At 42.7% G+C, this 24,862-nt stretch overlaps 1 protein-coding gene across 4 annotated transcripts in view; it reads left to right on the top strand.

The window, feature by feature from the left end:
• Window positions 1-24,862, top strand: part of SH3RF2 (SH3 domain containing ring finger 2) — a 77,820-nt gene that overhangs the window by 12,640 nt on the left and 40,318 nt on the right. For all 4 annotated transcript variants that reach the window (XM_028717912.2, XM_077924484.1, XM_077924483.1 and 1 more), the window contains one exon: window positions 21,191-21,460. In XM_028717912.2, the coding sequence (XP_028573745.2) occupies window positions 21,191-21,460 (270 nt within the window). The remainder of the gene's footprint in view (window positions 1-21,190; window positions 21,461-24,862) is intronic.

Genomic DNA, 24,862 nt, shown 5'->3' with positions numbered 1-24,862 from the left:
GACTTCCTCTTCCAATTTTTAATGTCTAATGTTTTACAAATTTTATGTGTGGGGATATAAATAAGAACATTATTATTATTATTATTATTATTATTATTATTATTATTATTATTATTTACATCCACAGTCACTGCTAATAAAGCAGCTCTTTGGGGCATATTTTTGGCGGGTGGTTTGTCATATGTTTTGGTGGGTAGCCCCTAACACTACACCCCTACTTCCAGGAGCATACCTTAACATTTGTGTCAGACAACCTACAAACAAAGTAAGTGTGCTTCTTCCACATAAGAAATACAATTGGCTGGCTGCGCAGCAGCAGCATCTAACACTCACATGGGAATGCACCACACTGAGAGCACCCCAGGCGTCCTTTTAATTATGCATTCATGCTTATTTCTACTCCTGATGGTATCTGGGCAGCTAGATACAATACTGCTTCCAATACTGTTTGCACCTGGAAAAGTTTCAGGGTGGTCCTATTGCTTTGTATCCAGACAGTGCATGTTCTATAACTTCCTGCTGAAATCCTGTAATTCATTATACCACAACTGTTCTGGTTTATTTTATTTTTGTCCTGCTTTTGTTGTGCTGTAGTTGAAGATGCAATAATATCAAGGAAGCACCACAGAATAATTAATAAAGCAGAATTACACGTTGATGGTCCAATATAAATCCACCACTATTGCACTATTATTATGTCAATGACATGCTTCAGGGCACGCCCACAAAACAGCACCAGACTGAAGGGGCCCTCAATTGATTGTGTGAGTTGACACTTACTTACCCTCCAACATTTCTCCAATGACAATAGGGACGTCCTATTCCTCCATCATCATCATCATCATCATCATCATCATCATCATCATCACTTTATTATTTATATCCGGCCTATCTGATTGGGTTGCCCCAGCTATTCTGTGCGGCTTCCAACATACAGTGGTACCTCTGGATGCGAACGGGATCCATTTCGGAGCCCCGTTCGCATCTTGAAGCGAATGTAAGACGTGACTGCGCATCAGCGTGTGCGTGGGTCACGTTTCACTGCTTCTGCGCATGCGCGTGACATCATTTTGAGCACATGCGTGAGTGGTGAAACCCAGAAGTAACGTGCTCCGTTACTTCTGGGTCGCCGCAGAGCACAACCTGAAAATGCTTATCCTGAAGCGTATTCACCCCAAGGTATGACTGTATTAAAGATCATTAAACATTAAACATTTAAAAACTTCCCTATGCAGGGCTGCCTTCAGATATCTTTTAAAGGTTGTATACAGTTACTTATCTTTTTGGCTCTGGGGTCGCATAACTCCATACCCTCCAACGTATCTCTGATGAGCATCTGAAGGAAAAGTGGGACATTCTGGGATCAAATCAGAAACCAGGAGGGCTTCTGTAAATCTGGGACTGTCCCTGGAAAATAGGGACAGGGAAACTTAGGAAAACAGGAAAAAGAGGCCAGAGCAAGCTGCAGAAGTGCAGAGAGAGAGAGAGAGAAATGTTTTTATTTAATTTGTAACCAAGGAAATGACTCAAACAGAAAGAAAGGGGAGAAGATTAGCAGGTGTGTATATGCAGGGGGTGGGTATTGTTTTTGTTTGTTACTATGTTATGCATTTTTATATTGTGAAGCGCCCTGTGATCTTCAAATAAAGGGTGGTATAGAAGTTTAATCAATCATAATCATATTCATGATTGACCAATGACACTGCTGGCTGTGGCTGCCATGAGGCAAACATTTTCCTGTTTTCTAGATTCTTTGTCTTATATTTGAAAACTCACACCTGGTAGATAGCAGGTAACTGCACAACTAAAATGAAGCTATTCTCCAGATCTGTTGTCTACTGCAAGATAGAGGGACCAAGGAATTTTTTAGCTTGACGGCCAGTGTTGAAGAAGAAATGGAAAGCAATAAAACTACCTCCCACCAAGAAGAGTGAATGCTTTGTTTGTTAAATTTGCATGGCACCTTTCCACCAAATGGTGGCTAACAGCAACAGGGTATGTGTGATAAAATGTAATGACGTGCCATAAAACAGCAAAAAACAAACATAAAAACAAGGGAAGTAAAGCAGCCAATTCAAAAAGATTACAGAATATCTACAGTACGTTGCTTCCACGCTCAACTCTTCTTGCTGCATATCATCTTTTCCTGAATGGTTCTTTTCAACAAGCTATGGAGCTCGCCACTCATAAGCTGTTTTGCCAAAGGCAAGGCTGTGTGTGTTGCAGTTCATTGGGAGCGCAGAATAAGCACTGCATGTGGAAGTGGCTGAAGAATCCACACCTAGAGAATCTCCCCTTTTTCTGTTGCTTTTTCCTCATACCTTAGTGCTACCTTGTAAATTGCACCAATATAATAGTCTGCTCCAAAGAGGGGTGTTACACACAACACTGTTGAGAAAAATGAGTCCCACATCAGTACACCTCTTAGAGAGCCACAGTCAGTCAGGTGCTCCCTGCGGTGTGTACTCATACGAAGCCCATGCTTCAAAGTGCCTGATTTTAAATACAGTACTGTCCACACTCTGCAACACACTGAAGAAAGTAGTAGACGGAAATGGGCCGAGTAATCACTCTGAAGGATGTGTACATCACTTCAAAAGAGCTGAGGTGAATATTGCTCATCCACAGAATGTAGAAAGCGAGAGGAGCTAAAATGTCCTTCTTTAATTAAAGGAATTTAACTTTTTTTTCAGCCACACTCTAATGGTGGTAAACCCGCAAAAATCTACCCTGTTCTACCCTGGCAGGGAAGCTTGAGGGGATGCAGTAAATTAGGCAAAACTCCAGTTTTGGTGAAGGGGTAGAAAGTAAATGACCCACACAAAACAGATCTAGCTAGTGGAAGAGTCAGCTTCAATTGTTTTGTTTTAAGGGGAAACTTAGCCTTTAAAAACAAGCTCAGTGTACTTCAGTTTTCCTAGATTAAAATGGTTAGGTGGTTTGGTAGGTGAAAAAAGCACTCAGCTAAAAGTTTCAGCTTTCAGTTTGGTTTGAACCACCTGAAAACCACTCCAGTTTATGCAACCTAGAGTTACAACTAATTGTGCTTTTAAAAATATGTTCTGTTCAGTAAGAAAATCAGGTAAAAGCTAGTTAGCTTCTTCTTCTTTTTTAAGTAAACTTTCTCAGGAAACAAGGAATAAATCTTCCCTGAGGAGTGAATCCCCAATTAATTCATTGCCTTGTATACATTCAGTGTCCTGATACAACAAACGCAAATCCCCCTCCAGCCATCAAATTAATAATATGATGAGTAGAGAGGGGGTGATGACACAGAGGTACACAGCCTGCCTTCTTGGCTGTGTGTGAAGTGTGTGAAGTGTGCAAGTGTGAAGTGACCCCTAGATGATTGGGACAGGTGAACGTGGTCCTGGGCCAAAAAAGGTTAGCCATTTAGACTATGTTTATATAGCCACGGTATCAAGGAGCTGTCAAGGTGCCAAATCAACCACAGGGCAGGCACACACATGGAAGGCATGGAATACAATTAGCTCTTTATTAACAGAAAATTACAACACAGCAGAGTCCTCTGGTTTGCTTTAATCCAGCTAAGGCATTGCTGAAACTGACCACTAGCTCCACCCTTCCCCCTCTAGCCTTTCACTCTGGATCCTTCCCAAGCACACAAAGGCTGTGTTGAGGGGATGAGCTCCTCCTCTGGGCCTGTTTGGTTCATTGCTCAGCAACATGCAGGACTCTCCTCAATCGGGGTGTCAGAGGGGGAGGTGAGCCAGCAGGACTAGGACTGTCCTGCTGCCAAGGAGCAGGGCCAACCTCTGCCTCTAACCCTGTCCTGGAAGACCCTTCTCCTCCTGACCCGTCTTGATCACCCAAACCCCCTGCTTTTAGCACCTCCCACCTCATCCCTTCTACATCCCTTCAGTGTCCCACCACCAGGATCTGGGATCTAAATCATCATCTTCTGTGCCCTCCCTGGGGGGCTCTTGGGCAGGCAGCTCCCACTACAAAAGGAGGCACCTACCTTAAGAGGACTATGTGAGATATCTGAATGTGCAAATGCAAAAATGTTAGGGCTTACCCATGTGTACCTTTCCTCTGCACTTTCCAGGCATGGTCCATGCTTTCAAGCTCTTCTTCTTCTTCTTCCTCTTCCTCTTCTTCTTGCTCTAGAGCTTTCCCCATGAAAACCCACTCTGAATGGGAGCAAATGGCAATCCACTTCAAAACCCAAATTTCCATTTGTTGTGCTTCAGCTTTAAAGAGCATGTTTTCTGAAGGAAAAAATAGTAAGTGCCATCAGACACAAACCAGGAAAGCACAGAACTGTGCTTGGAAACAGCAGGGCAAAGGGTAAATATGGATAAGCCCTTAGTTAGAGTCTCCGACTTCGTAGGCCTCCATAGAATGACTGTAAACCTAGACTGATTGAAAAAAGCTCAGTAAAAGGGATCTGCTTGACTACTTTGTGCCTCTTCTTAGCCTTCTCATCAATATGAACTTTAAATTTAAAATCAACCAAAGGAATACCAAAAATAATTGATGCACTGCATGAAGACACCTGCAAAAGGACCATTTGCTTGTGGGAAGCTCTGCAGTTTTTCTAAGAGGAGAAAGGAAAGTTAAGAAACTCCAACTGTCTTGAATTCCCAGAAAATAATTATAGGAAAAGATTGAAATGACAAGTTCACTTTTTGACAGTATTGTTCTAGGTGACAAGACTGAAGTTATCTCAATTGCTTAAAAAGCAGAAAAACAGAACTGAAATTATAATGAAGTTACCATAAAATGGCACCATTCCTCCACAATAGACATGTGGGCGTTTTGCAAGCTGATCACACAAACTGTGTAAATAACAACCTCTCCTTTCATCCTGGAAGTGCAATCTATGGCTTCCAAAGAACTGTTAATGGCTGCCACGTATGATTGCAGAGACTGGTAATTTTTTATTATTTCCTTGTCAATTGTCTTTCTGTGAAATGTACCTTGCCTTTCAAGGCAATGCACATACCTGTCCAATGAGATTAACCACCAACAAGAGCAAGAGCTGGACTTGCAGGTGATTGACCACATGACTCCAAGTTTCAGGCGAAGCGAAACAGCCTTGTTCCCAGCACAAGCAGATGATGCACCAGACTCCTCTGGCTTATACTTGGGGAAGAGAGGGACTGAAGCCCAGAAGTAGGGCACATGTTTTGAATACCAAAGGCATGGCATCCCCAGCTAAAATGATAAGGTAGCAGGTGGTAGCTTTTGATGCTCCCTATCTCTCAACCTAGCAGTTCAAAAGCACTTCAAAGTGCAAGTAGATAAATAGGTACTGCTCCAGTGGGAAGGTAAACGGTGTTTCCGTGCACTGCTCTGGTTTTGCCAGAAGTGGCTTAGTCATGCTGGCCACATGACCCAGAAAAACTGTCTGAGGACCAATGCGGGCTCCCTCGGCCAGTAAAGCAAGATGAGCGCCACAACCCCAGAGTCATTCGTGACTGGACTTAACTGTCAGGGGCCCTTTACCTTTTTATCTCTCATTATAGGGAAGTGGGTGATGCTGTGGTCTAAACCACTGAGCCTCTTGGGCTTGCTGATCAGAAGGTTGGAGGTTCGAATCCTCACAATGGGGTGAGCTCCCATTCCTTGGTCCCAGCTCCTGCCAACCTAGCAGTTCGAAAGCATGCCAAAAAGTGCAAGTAGATAAATAGGTACGGCTCCAGCAGGAAGGTAAATGGCGTTTCCGTGCACTGCCCTGCTTTCGGTGTTCCGTTGCACCAGAAGTGGCTTATTCATTCTGGCCATATGACCCGGAAAAACTGCCTGCAGACAAACGCCAGCTCCCTCGGCCTGTAAAGCAAGATGAGCGTCACAAGCCCAGAGTTGTCTGCAACTGGACTTATCTCTCATTATAACAAAACATCCCAAATTAAACCATTTTATTCACAGAGTACCTTGGAAGAAGGTGGCTTTTTTTCTTCTTCTGTCCCTTGGGAAAATTGATTTTTAAAGTTCCCAGTCCACACAGGACAACTCCTCCCATAGGACTGCAATCAGAATTTTTCTATATCAAGGGGGATTTTGTTATCTGAGGGAACATTTAAAAATATGCTGCCCTTGCAATCTCAAGTGGCCCAGATCAGAATTCTCTTACCTCAATCTGTGCCAATACATCAAAGAGTTAAACATTATAGGTTGGATAAGCAAGGAAATGGTGGCATTTCCCCCACTCACCATTGTCTATTTGGCTTGGGTTCTTTATTCCCTTCCTTCAGATTGCTGAGTATCACAAGAAGGGCCATTGCAAGCAGCAACCACCTGTAGGGTTTGTTCCTTTCATAAATGGTTTTACATTAAATCGTTCTTATGCAGCCTCTTCTTGATGCATTTCAGTGACTCAAGGCTTTGTGGGTGAACTGTTGGATGATCTAGCCAATGAGATGTCTTTATGTATCAGAACCAGAAGAATCTTTATTTGCATCAGCCACTAGTCACAGCAATAACATAAAATGTACTGAAGATAGAGGTAAAAACTTAACTATAGAAAATACATTTTGGGGGTTTACATCAATAATCAAATAGTAGATCTTATTCTAATTGCCCCCGCTAAAAAAAAACCCCTTGCAGTTGTTGCTGTCCCCTGATCATCTTGATATGCTAAAAGAAAGGACACAATAGCAATGGTAGAGCGATCCAGCATGGACAACCTCACTCCTCAAATCTTTATAAAGAGTGCAAGCCAGAAGCACATGAGCCACTGACTCAATACTGCCATCTCCACAGGGATATAACCATTTTTCCAGTGGATTTTTTTTTTAATTGACCCTCAAGTACAGCCAAAGGCAGTATATTCAATCTTGCAAAAGTAAAAGCGTATTTTGGAATTGTATAATTTTGCAAATAGGGTGTTCCGTGATATCTCTTTCTTAATTTAGTGACCCTCCCCCCTCTTTTTTATATAAATCTAATAATATGAGCTGGGAATCTTATAATAAATACAATGTCAACAAAAGCTGCAACTAGCTCATTAAGCAAAATCACAGTGCACATTTCTTCGAGCTCTGAAGAGAAGCTTTGAACAACTTTCTTCACACAATATGTATTCCGCCCCCTCCTCACCCTCTATTTTATGCAATGGGTAAATCTAGCATATTAGATCATCATCGTTGTTCAACTGAGGCCAGAAATCTATTTTTGTTTTCCTTGGAAAGCCTAAAACCACCAGCGATAGAGCTGACAGTTGAGCTGAAATGAATTTGTCTCCACTGTTCCTTTCAAAAATTCTCTTCTGCAATTTTTTATTCAGATATTCACTTGACTAAATCTTCGCTGGTTTAGTAAAACATTTGAGCACAGTATTTAACATACCGTGATATTTGATTTCAATATTAGACTTGGATTTGATATGTAACATCACCTGATATTTGACAAGAAACAACATTTAATTGACTTTGACAGTTAGTATGCACAGGTCCATGGACATGAAACAGTATTTCATATTTGGCTGTATTTGATAGAAGTCATCCATTGTCATTTAGCATTGAGGAGTTGACAGCTTAAGATAGATCATGTCTGCAAAAAATTAAAATAATCAAGACATACTAACAAGACAAACAGTGTGATCCAGTACATGCAGTCTCAGAAGTAAATCCCATTGAGTCTAATGGGATTTGCTTCCAGATAAATGCGTATAGGATTACAACCTAAAGCATTCAAATTTTAAACTTTGGTTTAAGATTTAAATTTGAAATTGTGGCAAATTTTGAATGCTTGTGAAATTGTTTTCAGCTGTTACCAAAAGTCAAAGACCCCTTGGTGCAGAGAACACTTGGCATGAAATGTTTTTCTGAAATTACTGAGAGGCTAATGTAATGGTTTTACTAAATCATGTGGGAGTCAATTCAGTGGTTGAACTATGCACAGAAGTACCTTCTTTTGTCTGTGTTCCATCTATGAACATTCAACTTCATTGGGTCGTCTTTGGTTCTAGTATTCTAGGGGCAGGATGAGACAGAAACTCCCCCCTATGCACTTTCTCCACATCACTCATAATTTTATATACTTCTGTTTTGTTCCCCCTTACAACAATACCAGGAGTGCCTGGCAGGAAGGGGTGACAGGGTGTTATGTACTGAGTTGAATAGGATCCAAAATGCAGCCGTCTGATTGGCCCTAGAACAATAGGATTCAGATGGCAGCAGTCTGATTGGCCCTAGAACAATAGGATTCAGATGGCAGCAGTCTGATTGGCCCTAGAACAATAGGATTCAGATGGCAGCAGTCTGAGTGGTCCACAGGAGCCACCCAATCCAGCTCCAGGTGGAAGTGAATACGCAACCTGATTGGCCTATAGGTGAATCCCGGAATTAGCCAATCACGTGGGTCCCATTGTGTAAATAATGTATATAAAGCAGACATCCTGGGGGAACTTCCATTCCTCCTCACCACTATGAGCTGAATAAAGAGCATGAAATCCACTCTCGACTCCGAGTATATTTCACAGGGCTTTGTCTCCTGGCACCAGAATCACTGTAGCTTCCCTGTAGGGAGATGCAGATGAGTGAGGCAGTGGGGAGCTTGGCACAGAGCAAATGTAACAGTGTGAGCAATGGATTGGCTCCAGCAGGGTGCCCGCACCACGCCAACCTGCCTGCCATCTTGCTCCTTCCCTCTTCCCCCTGGTAAGCTGCAGTAATGTTGGTACCAAGAGGCCAGGTAAGTGTCTCCATCCCTCCACACTGGCCATCCCTGAACTGAACCCTTGTGGGCAACAATTTTTGGTACACAGGATCTGCTCCAAGCTACTGGGATGTGATGCACTGCTTGGGACTGAAAAAGAAAGTTTGTGGATTCTGAACTTGGCTTCAAGAAAAGACATAAGGGCTGTGTGTCTTTGGCTTGGGCTCTAAAGGTTATAGCATTCTCTCATCCCAAAACAAACTGGGGGGGGGGGGATCCTGCACTGCTACTTCTCATTGCTCAGGAAACTGCTGAGTGCTCATCCCAACTAGTTCCCCCTCTCCCATCAACTTGCTTTAAAAACAGACCCATGCAATTAGTTCTGGATTGGCCCTCAGTGGAGCCCAAGCAAGCATTATAGAGATTTCCTTCTCAGATAGAGATGGCTGAACTCCCCTCAGCTCCATTCAGAATTGGGTCGGCAATTCTGAGTGTCATTGGAGAACACTAAAGGGGGAAATCAACTATGCTCAAGAGTTCTCTCAAGAATCGTAATTCTTTATATAAGCCAAACCACCACAAAGATTGAAAACCTTTCTGGAAGCTTCCCTCTAGTGGAGCTTAAGCTGAATGGGCTTTAGTAGAATGAGATGTTCACTAAAAAGGTTGCTTGTTCTGTTGGTCAGCTGCAGCGGCGTAAACAAGTTTCAAGTCCAAAGTCACATGTACCGGTACAATTTGCTTGGGCATGGTGGCAGCAGCATGAACATCATTTTTTTAAAAAACTATAAAATTATTTGTTGGATGTTCATTAAGCAGTGTGTGTGTTCAGTTAACAGTCAAATGTGTATGACCAAATTGGTTGCTCAAAGAAAAGCTTCTGTACATCACATTCCCATTAAATAAATGCAAAGTAGGTCAATGTGAGCAATTAACCAAAGTTTCATTGAAAGTAATGAGGAAAAGTAAGAAACTTCTGCACATACAGCAACAGCTTCTGGTGACTGTAACTACCTTGTCTCATTAATGCAGACTATGCAGGTGAAAATATTTAATGGGATTATTTATCTAAAATAATCCCAATTTACATTTTGTGCAAGAGGAAGAATTTCAGGGCAAAGGAGGTCTCCTCAGAATCAATGTAGACCTTAAATCAGTGATGGCCAAACTTGGCCCTCCAGCTGTTTTGGGACTACAGTTCCCATCATCCCTGACCACTGGTCCTGTTAGCTAGGGATGATGGGAGTTGTAGTCCCAAAACAGCTGGAGGGCCAAGTTTGGCCATCACTGCCTTGAAAGATGGATAAACTTTTATTCTAAGGCCATTTGGCTTAATAATTTGTGGCATAAAAGACAACGACAGCCTCCACTTAAAGACTGACAGCATGTTTTAAGAATAGGGGCAATATAAGAATAGGTTGCCCACTCCCACTGTGAGGGGGTGGGGCTCTGGGGCATTCAAAGACCCGCTGTGGCCAACTGGTTACACACTTTGTGGATAAAGTCACATGATTTCGGAATGATCTTGATTTTGCACATTGCAGCTCCAGTTGAAGTACCCAATGCCACTATCAAGGATGTGTTGTGAGTTTGGTTTCAGCTTATGCAATCAGCTGGTGTGAACAAGGTCTGGTGGCTATAGGTCCAGCCACATGCCCTATTGACCCCTGTCTTTCTTGGACCTGGCTGTCTGGGTCCAGAGCATGGGAGCCAACTCCTAGGGGCCAGCCCCCCCCCCCAGTTGATGGACATTGCCATTCAAATGGTGTGCATGCACCCTGTCATGTGATCGATTATGCAGGGTGGGGCTTACTTGGGCCCTCCCTAATATTTTTTTCAAGTTCCCCCCCCCCCCGGTCCAGAGTGTGGTTAAAACTTCACTGCATATGGGGATGGTCTCTGCTGCTTTGAAAGAGAGCCAGCCTGTTTGTTTGCCTGCAATAAGAAGTAAACGTTTCTTTCTTCTGCCGTCATTATGAGAGTAGAGCAGGATTTGATGCTTGTTGCTAAAGGGTGAAATATAAAGAGGTAACTTAAAGTGATCTGAAAAAAATTCTGCCCTAAGTTACCCTCTACTCTTTTAAAACACTCGCTATATTCGCAGTCATAGTGGCTATTTTTTCTTTTTCTTGAATACTTGATGGCAAAGGATTAAAACAGCCCTAGAGGAATAGAAACATTGCTGTGCACATTACAGTTAGCTGGCTGGCTGGTGACTTAGGCTGTGACCTAATTCCTGATTTTCCCACTGTGTGCTGCTCAGCACGGGGCCTTTTCAGGGTTTCTGGGCAGCAAAATCAACCCAGCGACTAGTAAAAAACAAATAAGGTGGAATTATGTGTAGATGGTCCAGTATAAATCCGCCACTAATACGCTATACACTAGGCATAGGCAAACTCGGCCCTCCAGATGTTTTGGGACTACAACTCCCATCATCCCTGACCACTGGTCCTGTTAGCTAGGGATCATGGGTCTTGTAGTCCCAAAACATCTGGATGGTCGAGTTTGCCTATGCCTGCTATACACTAATATAATGACATCTGCAACCTTCACCTACTGGTGAAGGGTGGGTAATAAATATGATGCTGATGATGCTGATAGCAAAATGTCACCAGTTTGGAGGGGCCCAAGTGCCCTCATCTGAAAGGTAGGATAGGATACAAACTTCCTTTTGTTGATGTCTGTGTATATGAGCAGGGAAATAAAATGATCTGCAGATACAGCTCAGTTCTAGCTATGCTTACTCAGAAATTCCATTGTTTTACTTACTTTAAGTAGAATTAAGATTATAGCAGCCCCAGATTTGTCGATGTTTCACCATGAGAGCAGATTTAACTACTGACTTTGATCTAGTCTACAGTATCAAAGGTGTGTTCTTCAAGAAAAGTTTCTGCATCTGGGACATCCTAGAGGGAGTATTGTTGTTGTTTGTTGTTGTTTAGTTGTTTAGTCGTGTCCGACTCTTCGTGACCCCATGGACCAGAGCAGGCCAGGCACCTCTGTCCTCCACTACCTCCCGCAGTTTGGTCAAACTCATGCTGGTAACCTCGAAAACACTATCCAACCATCTCGTCCTCTGTCGCCCCCTTCTCCTTGTGCCCTCCATCTTTCCCAGCATCAGTGTCTTCTCCAGGGAGTCTTCTCTTCTCATGAGGTGGCCAAAGTACTGGAGCCTCAGCTTCACGATCTGTCCTTCCAGTGAGCACTCAGGGCTGATTTCCTTAAGAATGGATGTGTTTGATCTTCTTGCAGTCCATGGGACTCTCAAGAGTCTTCTCCAGCACCATAATTCAAAAGCATCAATTCTTCGGCAATCAGCCTTCTTTATGGTCCAGCTCTCACTTCCATACATCACTACTGGGAAAACCAGTAGGGAGTATTGTAGTGAGTGGATATTTTTTTGTCCCTGGGTGACATGAAATCAGCAGAGCAAAGAGCTTCTTCACATGTGAACATTTAACTCTGAATGCAACATCTGGGGCGCCAGGATTGGTTGCAGCTCCCTTTTTCCACCAGTGTAGACACAAATCTGTGTTTGCCCTGTATAAAGGCAGTCCTTAAAGACTGGGCAAGCAGTTAATCTAAAACTCCTTACACAGGGGAAGATCATACATCATAGAACTGTAGAGATGGAAGGGACCACAAGGGTCATCTCGTCCAACCCCCTGCAATGCAGGAATCTTAGTACTCAATTCTTAGTACTCAAGGCCACTCAAGTGATTTTTTTTTTAAACCAGATTTTTGCACCTCCCCTTCTCTGATAGTAAAAATATGATACTAATAAGTTAACAATGCAATGTTATAAATATCCACTCAGCAGTAAGTTGCTTAGGTGTTCAATGGATCTTATTCCCGGATAAGCATACCTAGGACAGCAGCCTCAGTAACTAGTAATTGGCTACTCATTCACAAAACTTCAATCAGCTTCCTGAATCAACTGCCTCACTCTGCCTAATGGTAGGAATGGCTGCATTTCAGGACAACCTCTGGGGCTGAGTCCAAACATTCCCCAAGGATTTTCCTCACTTCTCATTTGATGGAGGTGTAGCAGAAACTGGCTTGCTTCTGTGGAACATCTCTGAGGTAACAGGCAGGACATAAACCATGGATGGGCAGCCTCAGCCCCCTCCCCCCGGGCTACCTCAGGCCAATAAATCCTCAGGTCACATACCCTCTGCCCAAGACACATATTTTACCAGCTCCTTGAATTTTTTGCATGGGTGGAATGTGGGACTTGACATGCTTCTTGCTTAGCTGTATAGATGATCAAGAGGGATGTGTGAGTGTGTGTGAAGCCTAGCCCACTGCAGAAAGCTAAAATGGACATTCATGTCTCCACCCACTTTCACTGGCATGGGGCTTCCCAAAGGGAACATGGCCCTTGGGCTGACATTGGTTTCTCACCCTTTATGTGACCATTTCAACAAAGAAGACAAAAGCAGTGATGCCTTGCTGTGGGTCCTTTCCATGTTCATGCTTGGCTATTTACTTGCAAAGGCTGTTTGTTGACTCCTACAAGGATGCCAGCATTGAGGTGGAGAGGAGAGAAGAAGAACAATCTTGAGGAGAGCATGTCGCAGCATAAAAATGCGCAGCTGTGAGAGGGGTAATGTACCTGACTGCTTCTCCGCTCCAGATTGCCCGCGCCCAGAGGCATTCTGTTAAGGAAGAAACGTATGCGACAGTTTTGTTACACACAAGGCGGCAATGAATCGCAGGATTCTAATCAGCCTCAGGGAGGTTGGGGTGTCATTGGGCTGGCAAAGGAAATTGAATTCTGGCTTCCTGGGAAGTTCCAAGAAGCGATCGCTTTGCTTTCCCTCCAGCAGTTCCATTTCTCAGATTCTGCCACATAATTCTTGTATAACTTTGTGTACAGTACAAGAATTATATACAGCGGAATCTGAGACCCAGAACTACGCTGTTCCATTGAAAGCAGCATAAAGCAGTGGTAGTAATTTACTTGAAGCACCAGTGTAGGACCAGAGGATTGTTTAAAACATCTAAAAGTTTAAAAAAAAAAAAAAACAACAACAACTCAGGGAAACAGTTTAGCGTGCTATCCCTTCTTTTAAAATACTTTGAGGTACAAAAAAACCCGGTTTGGATTGGGCCCAGCAGAAACAGGGCTTCTACCTCCATGTTAGCCATGCAGTGCCTTGTTATCCCAGGAATCCTTTAAGAAGAAGTGAAAGGTTTTGATTTTTAAAACCTCCAAGGCAGTATACATATAAGCTATTGAAAACTCCTTGCCTTTGCAGCTGTATAGTAACACAGAAGCTTTTTCACATACCACAATGAACACAATGTAAAAGCTATTCTTGTTTCAGCGATACTCTTACAAATAGTTGTTGTGGGTATTTTTTTTAATATCCAGATTTGAATGAAAAATTAATGGATTACAGGATGTGTTGGAATGTTTTTTTAAGCTCCACTGATATTTGTACACCTCAGAAGCTTAAATGTCTGGCTGTTCCACCATTACATATAAGCTCAAATGTTACCAACATTGCTTAAGTCTAAGGCAGGTTAAAAGATGAATTGGAAATTGAACCAAAGAGGTACCAAGTTTATAGTCCACACTGTTAGTCTCTACACCAGGGGTGGGGAACCTCAAGCCCAGATGTGGCCCCTCCATATTATTATTATATTAAATTTGTATACAGACCTCTGTATCTGGCCTTTGGATCCTCCACAGACCACACCCCCTCCCCAGCCACACCCTCTCTCCTAAGGTAACTGATCTTTCTCCACATCTTCCTTGAGTGTTTTTTGTTTGGATGGGAATGTGCCCTTCAACTCTGACAATGATAGTTACTTGCCTGGGTGGAGGGTGGAGATGGGTGTGCAAATGTGTATAAAAAACATGCTTACAGTACAAAGGTAAGCATCAGTGGCGTAGCGTGGGGGGTGCAGGGGGGGCCGGCCGCACCAGGCGCAACATCTGGGGGTTAGGGTTAGGGGGCGCAAATCCATGGGTTAGGGGGCGCAAATCCACGGGTTAGGGGGCACAAATTACTTGCCTGGCCCGGGTGCTGACAACCCACGCTACGCCACTGGTAAGCATTACATGAAATACTTCACCCAGTTTTGTCTCGTGCTCCTTAAACTTCAAGAGCGCTTCTGGGATATGGTTCCTAAGCAGGCTTGCACTCCAGCAACTGTTTCTTTAGGAATTAACCAGTCAGGAATTGTGCAGCATAAGATGATCTGGTGTAAAAGCTACCGGCCTAATGCAGAGGCTGGTGCTACACTTGCACCCTGCAATGTATTGGCTGTGGGCAGATTTTGTTGGTGATTTTTGTGTTGGCATGTATTTAATGGCCAACCAGGCTGTGGATTTAAGCCAGCGCAAACAAAGCTAAAATCAGTTTCAGATCAACTGTCATGGATCACTTGCATTCTCCCAGGCAGTTAGGTAGTAAATAAAGACAACGCAAGACATGCCAAGCTTTACAATTCATTTAACTGATTGTGTGAACTAAGCCTTGGCTATTATTTCCATGCTGCCTGACAAAAAACCAGGTACCACTTCGGAGCTTGCATGGTTTTGCCAAGATAAATATGTGCAATGAGAAACAGAAGGTACCAAGTCCTTTCATGCTTGGAGCAGAGAGGAAAGGGCTATACATTTGGAGGAAAGTCATAGCTCAGTGGCAGAGCACATGCTTTGCAGGGTCCAGTGCTGAGTCCCTGGCATCTCTGGTTGAGAATTTGAAAGAACCCTGCCTTAAGTTCTGCAGAGCCAATGCTAGTCAGTGCAGAGGTGTAGATGATTCTGAACTAGACGGAGACATGGCCTGAGTTATTATAAGGCCACTTCCTACATGCCTTGCGGTTTGCAGCACTCACAGTTAGTTAGTATGGCTAAGCAAAATTCATTACTTTGCAACTTTCTTTATTTAGGCAATTTATAATCTTCCTTTCAATGCAGCGATTCCCAAGGCAGGGAACAACAATTACAAAATGTGATCCAAAAGCATCCATCAAATCCGCAGGTGACATGGATGAAGAAAACTATGCAGTTAATAGCACTGGCAGACTTACAAAATCCATCAAATTCAAAGTTTGCTGGGCACATTTGATTTGGTTCTGTACAATACGGCATTTTTCAAGAAATGGTATTTTTAAAAACTGTTCTCTCAGCTTCAGTTTTGACAGGCTGTGCTGGTACTGGATGGTGGGAGGGCAATTTGGAAACAGTGAATCATTGTGTGAGCAGTTAGTAATATTTAAAAGGAAGAACAGTCAGATTTATTTATTTTTTAATCACTTTGATTAATCTTCATCCATCTGCAACAATGAATATTGAATACATATCTTTAGGCACAAGCAAAAACATTCCTATTCTCCCAGGCCTTTGGCTAATGAAACCATCTATGACCTTTGAAACTGTGGGAGACTGTATTGTTTTTATTTGTTACTATGTTATGTATTTTTGTGTTTTTATATTGTAAATCACCCTGTGATCCTTGGATGAAGAGCAGTATAGAAATAGAAATAATAATGATGATGATGGTGATGATGATGATGATGATGATAATAATAATAATAATAATAATAATAATAATAATAATAATAATAATATCCATCACCCCCACCTGTTCCAGTAGTGATACTAGCGATAACTATGAGATCACCCAAACTACAGTTTCCAGTGGTGCTGGCAAACTATTGAGAAGCACAACCAGGAGCTCAGGGACTGGAAGCCGCTAAGGTATTACCGGTAAATCAAAACATTGCATTTGCTACAGGAAATGCTAGGTGGAAATTAATAGGGCCTTCTCGGTAGTGTCCCCCTCCCTGTAGAATTCCCTCCCTTCAGATTTCAAGGAGATAAAGAACTACACAACTTTTAGAAGACCTTTGAAGGAAGCCCTGTATTTGGAAGCTTTTAATGCTTGATTTTTTACTATGTTTTTATATGTGCTGTAAGTCTCCCAGAGTGGCTGGGGAAACCCAGCCAGATGGCGGGGTAATAATAATAATAATAATAATAATAATAATAATAATAATAAGTGAGAACTGCCATAAGGCTGCAATCCTTTGCATACTTTCCTAGGAGTGTGGCTTGTTGACCTCAGTAGGGTATGAGTGTGAACCTTCAGAAGTTGTTGGACTCCAAATGTTTAAGGAATGCCAGAGACTTCATTACAGTAACAGGAACTCTTTTCTTGCCTAAAAATGACAATGCAACAGTCTCTCCAAACTCATTCATGCAGTCCCTGCCTATGAGCATTCGATTTCTCCTTGTGTGGGGAGCCCTTTATTGTAGAGCACTCTGTTTCCTTTCCATACTTTGGGGGTTCTCTGCTGATGGCAGCAGTATAGTTTTGAAACCTACGGAAGGCACAATGAGCATAACCGTACCATATTGTAATACTTGGCTTTAGCTTCCCTGCCAACTAATATATACCCAAAATAGGATTTCTCCTCTCAAGTTGCAAAATGTGAGAAAGGTGAGGGTTAAGCTTAAGGGCTTTGGAAATTAACGTTGAGCTATAAAAAGCATAAGCCATTTGCATCTGCTGTCTTTGGCATGAACAGTTAATATCAATCTGTTCTCTAAAACATGGGAGGTGGGAAGTTTGGCATTTGTAGAGCTATGCCACTTGGGCTCAAAATGCCTGTTAAAGGCATTGTGTGTGTCTTGTATTTTAATACAGACCTGGAATTCACTGGTAGGGATTGTCTTTAGACTAGAAATGAACAGGTTAAGCTGGGGCAGTTGCTGACCTTTGGCTCTTCAGGGTTTTCTGTTTGTAAAGAAAGAAAGGATGTGTGCTTGGATACTGCAGCTCATTTAGGATGCTTTGATCATCCTGGGAGTGATTCATTTGAACTCAGAGGCTTTCAGTCAGGATCTTTTCCAACCTAGTGCCCTCCAGATGTTCTGGATTCCACCTCTCTTCAATCCCAGCCATCATGGGGTGATGGGAGCCAGAGGACCAAACACAAACATGACTGCTTCCAACACATTGTCTCCCTCCTTTCTTCATTCCCTTTTCACAGGAAATCCAGACAACATCATTATCAACTTCTTACTTTCCAGTCATTTCTTCATTGCTTTGCTGTCTTTGGCTTCATGCACATTAAACCTTCAAATCTGAAGCACGTTCTTTCCCTCAAAGAATTATGGGTGCTGTACAGTGGTACCTCAGGTACAGATGATTCAGGTTACAGACTCTGCTAACCCAGAAACAGTACCTCAGGTTAAGAACTTTTCTTCAGGATGAGAACAGAAATCACATGGCGGCGACAGTGGAAGGCCCCATTAGCTAAAGTGGTGCCTCAGTTTCAGGTTAAGAATGGACCTCCAGAATGAATTAAATTATTAACCTGAGGTACCACTGTAGTTTGTTAAGGGTTGCTGGGAATTGTAACTCTGTGAGGGGTAGACTATAGTGCCCATAGTTCTTTGGGAGGAAAGAATGTGCTTTGAATGTGCTTTAAAGGCATAGTGTATATACAGCCCAAGGCCTGATCTGAGGCTATTTAAAGAAAACCAAAAAGAAAACTTTCCAGCAGCAGCCAGCCCAGATGTCTCTGGGAAGATGACAAATTGGGTGGCAAGGACCCTTTTCCAGATGATTTTCCCTAGAATTTGGTAAATGAAAGTAGGGATACTTGATGGCTTTATTTTCTTCACATTTTTAAGTGACTTTACCTAATTCGTGCTTCCCAGACTATTCTTGCTCATAGATTGGAACACAGCTAGCCTTCAGTTTTCACACTTCTCCAGATTTTGCAATACAGCTCTCAGTTCCAAAAGCATGCCAAAATACATATAAAAATGTTTTAGGATTAAATGTGTGCAAAAGAATCATAGAATATTTTAAGGCAGAATGCATAAAAAAATACATATTGTGAAAAATACATGGAAAGTCAGTGTCAACCAATTAAGGTCATTGGAGGATTTTAAGCAGAGGTTGGGTGGCCATCTGTCAGGGATGCTTTAGCTGAGATTCCTGCACTGCAGGGGGCTGGACTAGATGACCCCTGGGATGCCTTCCAACTCTACAGTTCTATGATTCCATGATTATATATATATATATATATATATATATATATATATATATATATAATACAACAACAGCAGTGCAGAACAATATGAAAAATGGGAAGGAATATAATTTTGAAATGAGTAGAAATGAAATTGGCATAGGCTGCTAAACAGCTAAGCAGCCGCCAACAGATACAGCTTCCACCTCAAGTTTGAACTTATCATAAAGTCCAGATAGAGAAGGACCAATTTTTTTAAATTATTTTTTTTGCCTAATTATCCTACATTCTAATAGCAATCTCAATTCTCCAGGTGCCTGACATTGCATAGACAGAACTCATGCACTGGTAGAAGGCATCATTAGACTCTGGGGAACACTGAGGTTTCCAGAAGTATTGAAAAAAGGAAAAAACTATCAGGGTGCACACACACACCAAAAAATAACCCATTCCAGTAAAGATGTTCAATGGCCATGGCTAGCTGACTGATGAAGGGGGATTGAAAACTGAGGGAGGAGAGGAAATGAACTGGAGTAACTGGAATAGCAAACAGGAATCACTCTACACTGTATCATTTTCTGCTGGTCCCCACTCGTCCTCTTTATCGCCGGAAAGCAGTGCATTGTGGGTATCCTCTCCATGCAGCTGTTCTGACTTTGTAACTATTTTACATTTTCACCATCAATTTCAGGATAGATTTGGAATACACTGTGTATGAGGTGTGTAAAGGAAGCTACAGCATGTCCATTTACTTTCATGAGGTCTCTTATGCTGCCTGGTGTTTCCATCCAACTGTATCGTTCAATCACTTCCTGGCACTGGGAGCAGAGCAACCTCATTTTTCGAGTGGATGCAGATACCTGTGCTCCCTGCCTGATGGGCCCAGGGAGGTCTACACTTGAAGCCGTTGTGTAGTGATCGGCACCCTTCTCCTTATCTCTGCTATGCTTCTTTGGGAGGGGGCGGTGGCGCAGGAGTAGGTTGCGCAGCTGCTCTCAGATCATACCTGCAACAGGGACAATGAATCCAGTGAAGCTCACTGGGTTTGCTCCAGCAGACTAAATTATCCAGTCTATTGTATAGTAAATTGAAAGTTTCAGAGTGGATAAAATAGGATTCAGATCAGTAAATTAGATATTGCAACCCAACAGCCATTTTTACTTTGGAAGCTGGCAAAAAAAAGTTGGGGGTTTTTTTAAAAAGAAAAGAGGCAAACGCCTTAACTCTTCTGATTTCAGCAAATTCTTACCATTTGATTTTATAGGGAATAACAACAGTAACACCCTTATGAATTATAAAACATATTGCAGTCTGATACACTGAAAATCAATGAGATCTAAACGGCTTTAACTTTCCGTGCTTTAACTGCTTTAATGTTCTGTGTCCTAGCATTTGTGTGTTTGTTTTGCCCCAAACTCCCCCCCCCCAAAAAAAAACTCTTCAAAGCTGAATTGTAGCTACAATTTGGGTTTCCCACAGATTGGCGTTTGCTCCGATTGAGCTTTAAAGAGCGTGTTTTCGTGGGGAAAGCTCCAGAGCAAAAAGAAATAAATAAAGTGTTGTAAGTGTTGTAAGGGACGCGGGTGGCGCTGTGGGTAAAACCTCAGTGCCTAGGGCTTGCCGATCGCATGGTCGGCGGTTCGAATCCCCGCGGCGGGGTGAGCTCCCGTCTTTCGGTCCCAGCTCCTGCCCACCTAGCAGTTCGAAAGCACCCCTAAGTGCAAGTAGATAAATAGGTACCGCTTTATAGCAGGAAGGTAAACGGCGTTTCCGTGTGCTGTGCTGGTGCTGGCTCGCCAGAGCAGCTTCGTCACGCTGGCCACGTGACCCGGAAGTGTCTCCGGACAGCGCTGGCCCCCAGCCTCTTAAGTGAGATGGGCGCACAACCCTAGAGTTGGACACGACTGGCCCGTATGGGCAGGGGTACCTTTACCTTTAAGTGCTCATACATGGAGGTTTAAATCATTGGCAATGTCTGGAAAGAGCAAGGAGGGGTAAGTGTGGATAAGCTCTTAGACTGGGTTGTGTGTCATATAAAGACAGGCACTGTCTTTTTATTAATGTACTTGATTGTGCAACAAGAAAGTTTGAATTTTGTTCTCAGAATACCTTTTGTTGCACAGTCAACCTTGCTTATGCTGTCATCACACTGATCTGTGAGGATGAAATCCGTGATTTTCATAAAGCATTATCAGAAAACATCTGATTCTAATTTTTATTAAAAAAACAGAGTAAGGAAAACAAAATAGGGGGATGCAAACAAAGCTGTTTTGTTAAACCCCAAATTATGATCAGAAGAAGTGTTGAAGTTCACAAGACAAATTTCAACTCCTTGAAATCACTTGAGAAGGATAGACATTACTCATTGGTAGAAGTCATATTGGACACTGATATGAATTGAGAATTGCTGCTTTTTAGGTCCTGTCATTTTAAAGACATGGAGAAATGGTTTTTGTTTCCATGACACTGGTCATGATCTTGAAGTCAACATAAACTGCCCCAAATCACTCATGGTTCAAGATTGTTGCAAGCTATGTCACTTCTCTGTTTCTTTTATTTGAAGGTTCCCCAGGCGAAAGCCTTGTACAGCTACAGAGGGCACAACCCCGGAGAACTGAGGTTCAACAAAGGTGACACCATTATATTGCACCGTCAGCTGGATGAAAACTGGTACCTAGGAGAGATCAATGGGGTCAGTGGCGTTTTCCCAACAAACTCAGTGCAAGTTATCAAACAGCTGCCACAGCCACTCCCCCTGTGCAGAGCACTTTATAACTTTGATCTGAAGTCCAGGAACAGAAATGAAAAAACAGACTGTCTGCCATTTCATAAGGTAAGTCTGGTGTTCACTCGCCCATGACAGAGATCTCATTTAAGCATCCCCAGTTCAGATGATGACCAATGATTTATTGTGCCTCTTATCTAGTCTTTATTAGGGAAGTATACCTAGTGGTCCTGTGTAAGGGTACAATATAACAGGCATGCTCACTCAGTTACTACTATTAATGCCAACAACCGTCTAGATGACTAAGGTATAAGTCAGTGATCATCAGCCTTTTTAGCAAGTGTAGACAAGTTTGATCCCGTTTGAAATAGTGCCATTTTAATACACTCTGTTGGGTATATGCAACCTTGCCTGATGCCTTAAGATAGTGTCTCTAGTCTGCTGAACTGGAGAACAGGTATCAGTGCAGCATGAGACAATATCTGGAGAGACTATTGCTCCTCAGTTAGTGCCCCACACATCTCAGGTACCTTTGACACTTGCTGCATCTGTGTTACAGGTTTGCTACCCATGGTTTAAGTAAATCTTCCATTTTTTTAAAATAATAAATAATACACCCTGTGAACATTCTGGGGCTCCCCAGATGTTTTGGACTACAACTCCCATCATTTCTAACTGCTGCCTGGGACCGCTGATGCAGTTCAAAACATCTAGAGAGCACTAGGGTTTCCAGGTTAATTAACAAATAAGGGTTTAATTAATTGATCCCTGGCTTGTTTATACACCCCACAGTGTAGAAAGATATGCTTCTTACAACTGACAGCCTAAGAACATAAACAGAGTCTATTCTGATAAGGTATGCTGGTCAGTCTGCCGTTTAGAACTTCAGATGGAAGTACATTTAATCTGGCTTTGGCAAACAGTCAGCAATAATTGGGTACTGACAGATTCGTAAGATACAAGAGTAATTGAAAATCATGCCCATATTGAATTCCAGACACAAACGGTTCACAAGTTGCATGGATTGAGAGCAAAGATGCAATATCCCATAACCTCTGCCTCAAGGATTTAGGGCAATATCATAACCCAGATGATGTAAAAAGGATGATGAAACTCCAATTGAGGAGACTTTTTGGGCCATAGTTTTCAACCATGAGCTGATAGACTCCTCCCTGGTTAAATGTAAAAGTAATCCCTTCCCCAGGCCAAATTCAGAAATCTTTAACCAGTATTTCAGAGCCGCCCACCATGCTTTGGTGGAAAGCAGAAAGTATGATTAGTAGGACTGCCATTAGTTTTTCCTAAGCATATGCCCCTCAGCACCTAGAAGATAAGAAGAGGAACACTTTGTAGTATGTAAAGGAGCAACTGGCTCACAGAATAACACAGAGCAAGCTTCATGTTTCGAGTCTATGGCCATGCTGTGGGAAATTGAATGATGAGGCCGAGTTACACTTTAAGGATCTTTCCCACACAGCCCTGAGATTAGGGGTAGCTTGAAGGGGAGCTGCAGGAGGATGGCTCAGATATCGAACAGCCAGTTGTTATCACAGCCTGGGATGAGGAGGAACCAGCTGTGAGCGCCAGTTTTCACTGCAGCATCTGCTGCTGCTCATTTCGACAGTATCAACACTTTTAAAAGTGGCTTTCCACATCACTGACAACAACACAGGGGACACAGAAAAGGGACAATTTCTTTTGCTAGCTGCAGACATTGTCTCCATTTCATGCCATCTGGATGTGCTGTGATTTGTTCCTCTTGCTATTTTTTCTTCTTCCTTTATTTGTCTTTTGTTTCGGTGGTTACTCATTCTGTTTATTTGCTGCTGGAGACAGAGCTCATCTCCACCTCTGTGGCATGGTTAGAATGCTGGGATTTACTGTTTCACATTTCAGCAAGGGGAGAAGAATTTATTAACAGACCCGTGGCTGGCAACGTGAGACCAACTTTGCAACTTACAAGTAGGGGGTGTTCAACTCTTGCTTCTCCATTTTGAAAACTTCCGGCACAAAAAAGGCTGTGCCCTTATTATCTCTTGCCATGCTTAAGCAAGCCGAGTGAATTGTAGCAAGGTGCAATTCATACTTTCAAGTTTTCAAGTGCTGTACTTAAGACTGGCCTTCCTACAAGGGGTCCAAGAAATATAAGGTTCTGTGAAGTTACATGAGTCAGGGTTACTTATTGGCTGTGGTTGTGCTTAACCCGGCTTCCAAGCACCCTTTCAAAACAGCAGTAGAGACAGATGTTCTTTCCTCACTCAAGCATATATAGAGTCCACAAAATCCATTTAATGTGTTTGCCATCAGCATCCTGTTGCCATCATTTGAGCATCAAATGTGCTCATCCTGGGCAGAATTGTATTCTGATTTAAAGACCATTTAGGCTTCTTTATGGTCCTTGAATTCATTGTGAACCCAGCTTTCATCCTGTCACCTTGGCCTGCGCTTAATGGATTTCTGAGAGCCCCCGCCCTGTATGATTATTTTTTTTAAGTAATGGGAGTTTCACAGTCTATGACATGACATAATATTCAAAGGAGGAGGGTTTTTTTAAAAAAAAAATCCACTAGGTAGATCAGGCATAGGCAAACTCGGCCCTCCAGATGTTTTGGGACTACAATTCCCATTATCCCTGACCACTGGTCCTGTTAGCTAGGGATGATGGGAGTTGTAGTCCCCAAACAGCTGGAGGGCCGAGTTTACCTATGCCTGAGGTAGATTTTACACATTCTAATTTCATCCCAGAAGTCCTGCTGCGAATGTCTCATCCTTATCTAAAGTGTGGCAATAAGATACAGAGCCTTTTGGGTTGTGATACCCAATATATGCAACTCTATACATAGAGAAGCCCACCTTACAGGTTCTCTCTTCATCCATCAAAGATGGATGAAACAAATATTTACCAGAGGGCGGGTACTCTTTCAGAGTCAATGAGAGATTGGATGGGATGTTTGTTGTTATTATTTAAATGATTTAGTTGCATGTTACCTGAAAAGTCCCCAAGTGACTTACATTTAAAAGCATAAACATAAATACATTATACCAAAATTTAAATTCATATAAAACATTAACATTTTTATACAACATACCAAAAGCAACACACACCCAGAACAGCCATGGGAAGCAAGGGCAGCACACTAACAATAGAACAGAATCAGCTTTGTCAATCAAAGGGGATGAGGGCGCAGATTTGCCCCCCACATTGCAGGGACGCATCACATGGTGTGTCACATGACATGACATGACACGTCATGTGATGGGTCTTGCCCCCACCTAGCATGCGAGCGCTCATGAACCAGGTGGGGAATGGGGGCACAGATCTGAGCTCCGTGCTCGGCCTCCTCCTCCCCGTGTGACATTGGTGGGGAGGAGGAGGCAGAGCAGGGCCACAGGATTTGGGGGGAGCCCAGCCCCCTCCTTGGAAAATGGGGGGGGGCAAAGACCCCTCAGCCCCCACCATTTGCTGTGCCTGAAAGGAGGAAAGGTAACTCTTTCCCTGATGCTGGTCAG

The sequence above is a fragment of the Podarcis muralis genome, chromosome 2 (assembly GCF_964188315.1).
Source record: "Podarcis muralis chromosome 2, rPodMur119.hap1.1, whole genome shotgun sequence".
Lineage (NCBI taxonomy): Eukaryota > Metazoa > Chordata > Lepidosauria > Squamata > Lacertidae > Podarcis > Podarcis muralis.
This window is presented reverse-complemented; position numbering and strand designations above follow the sequence as displayed.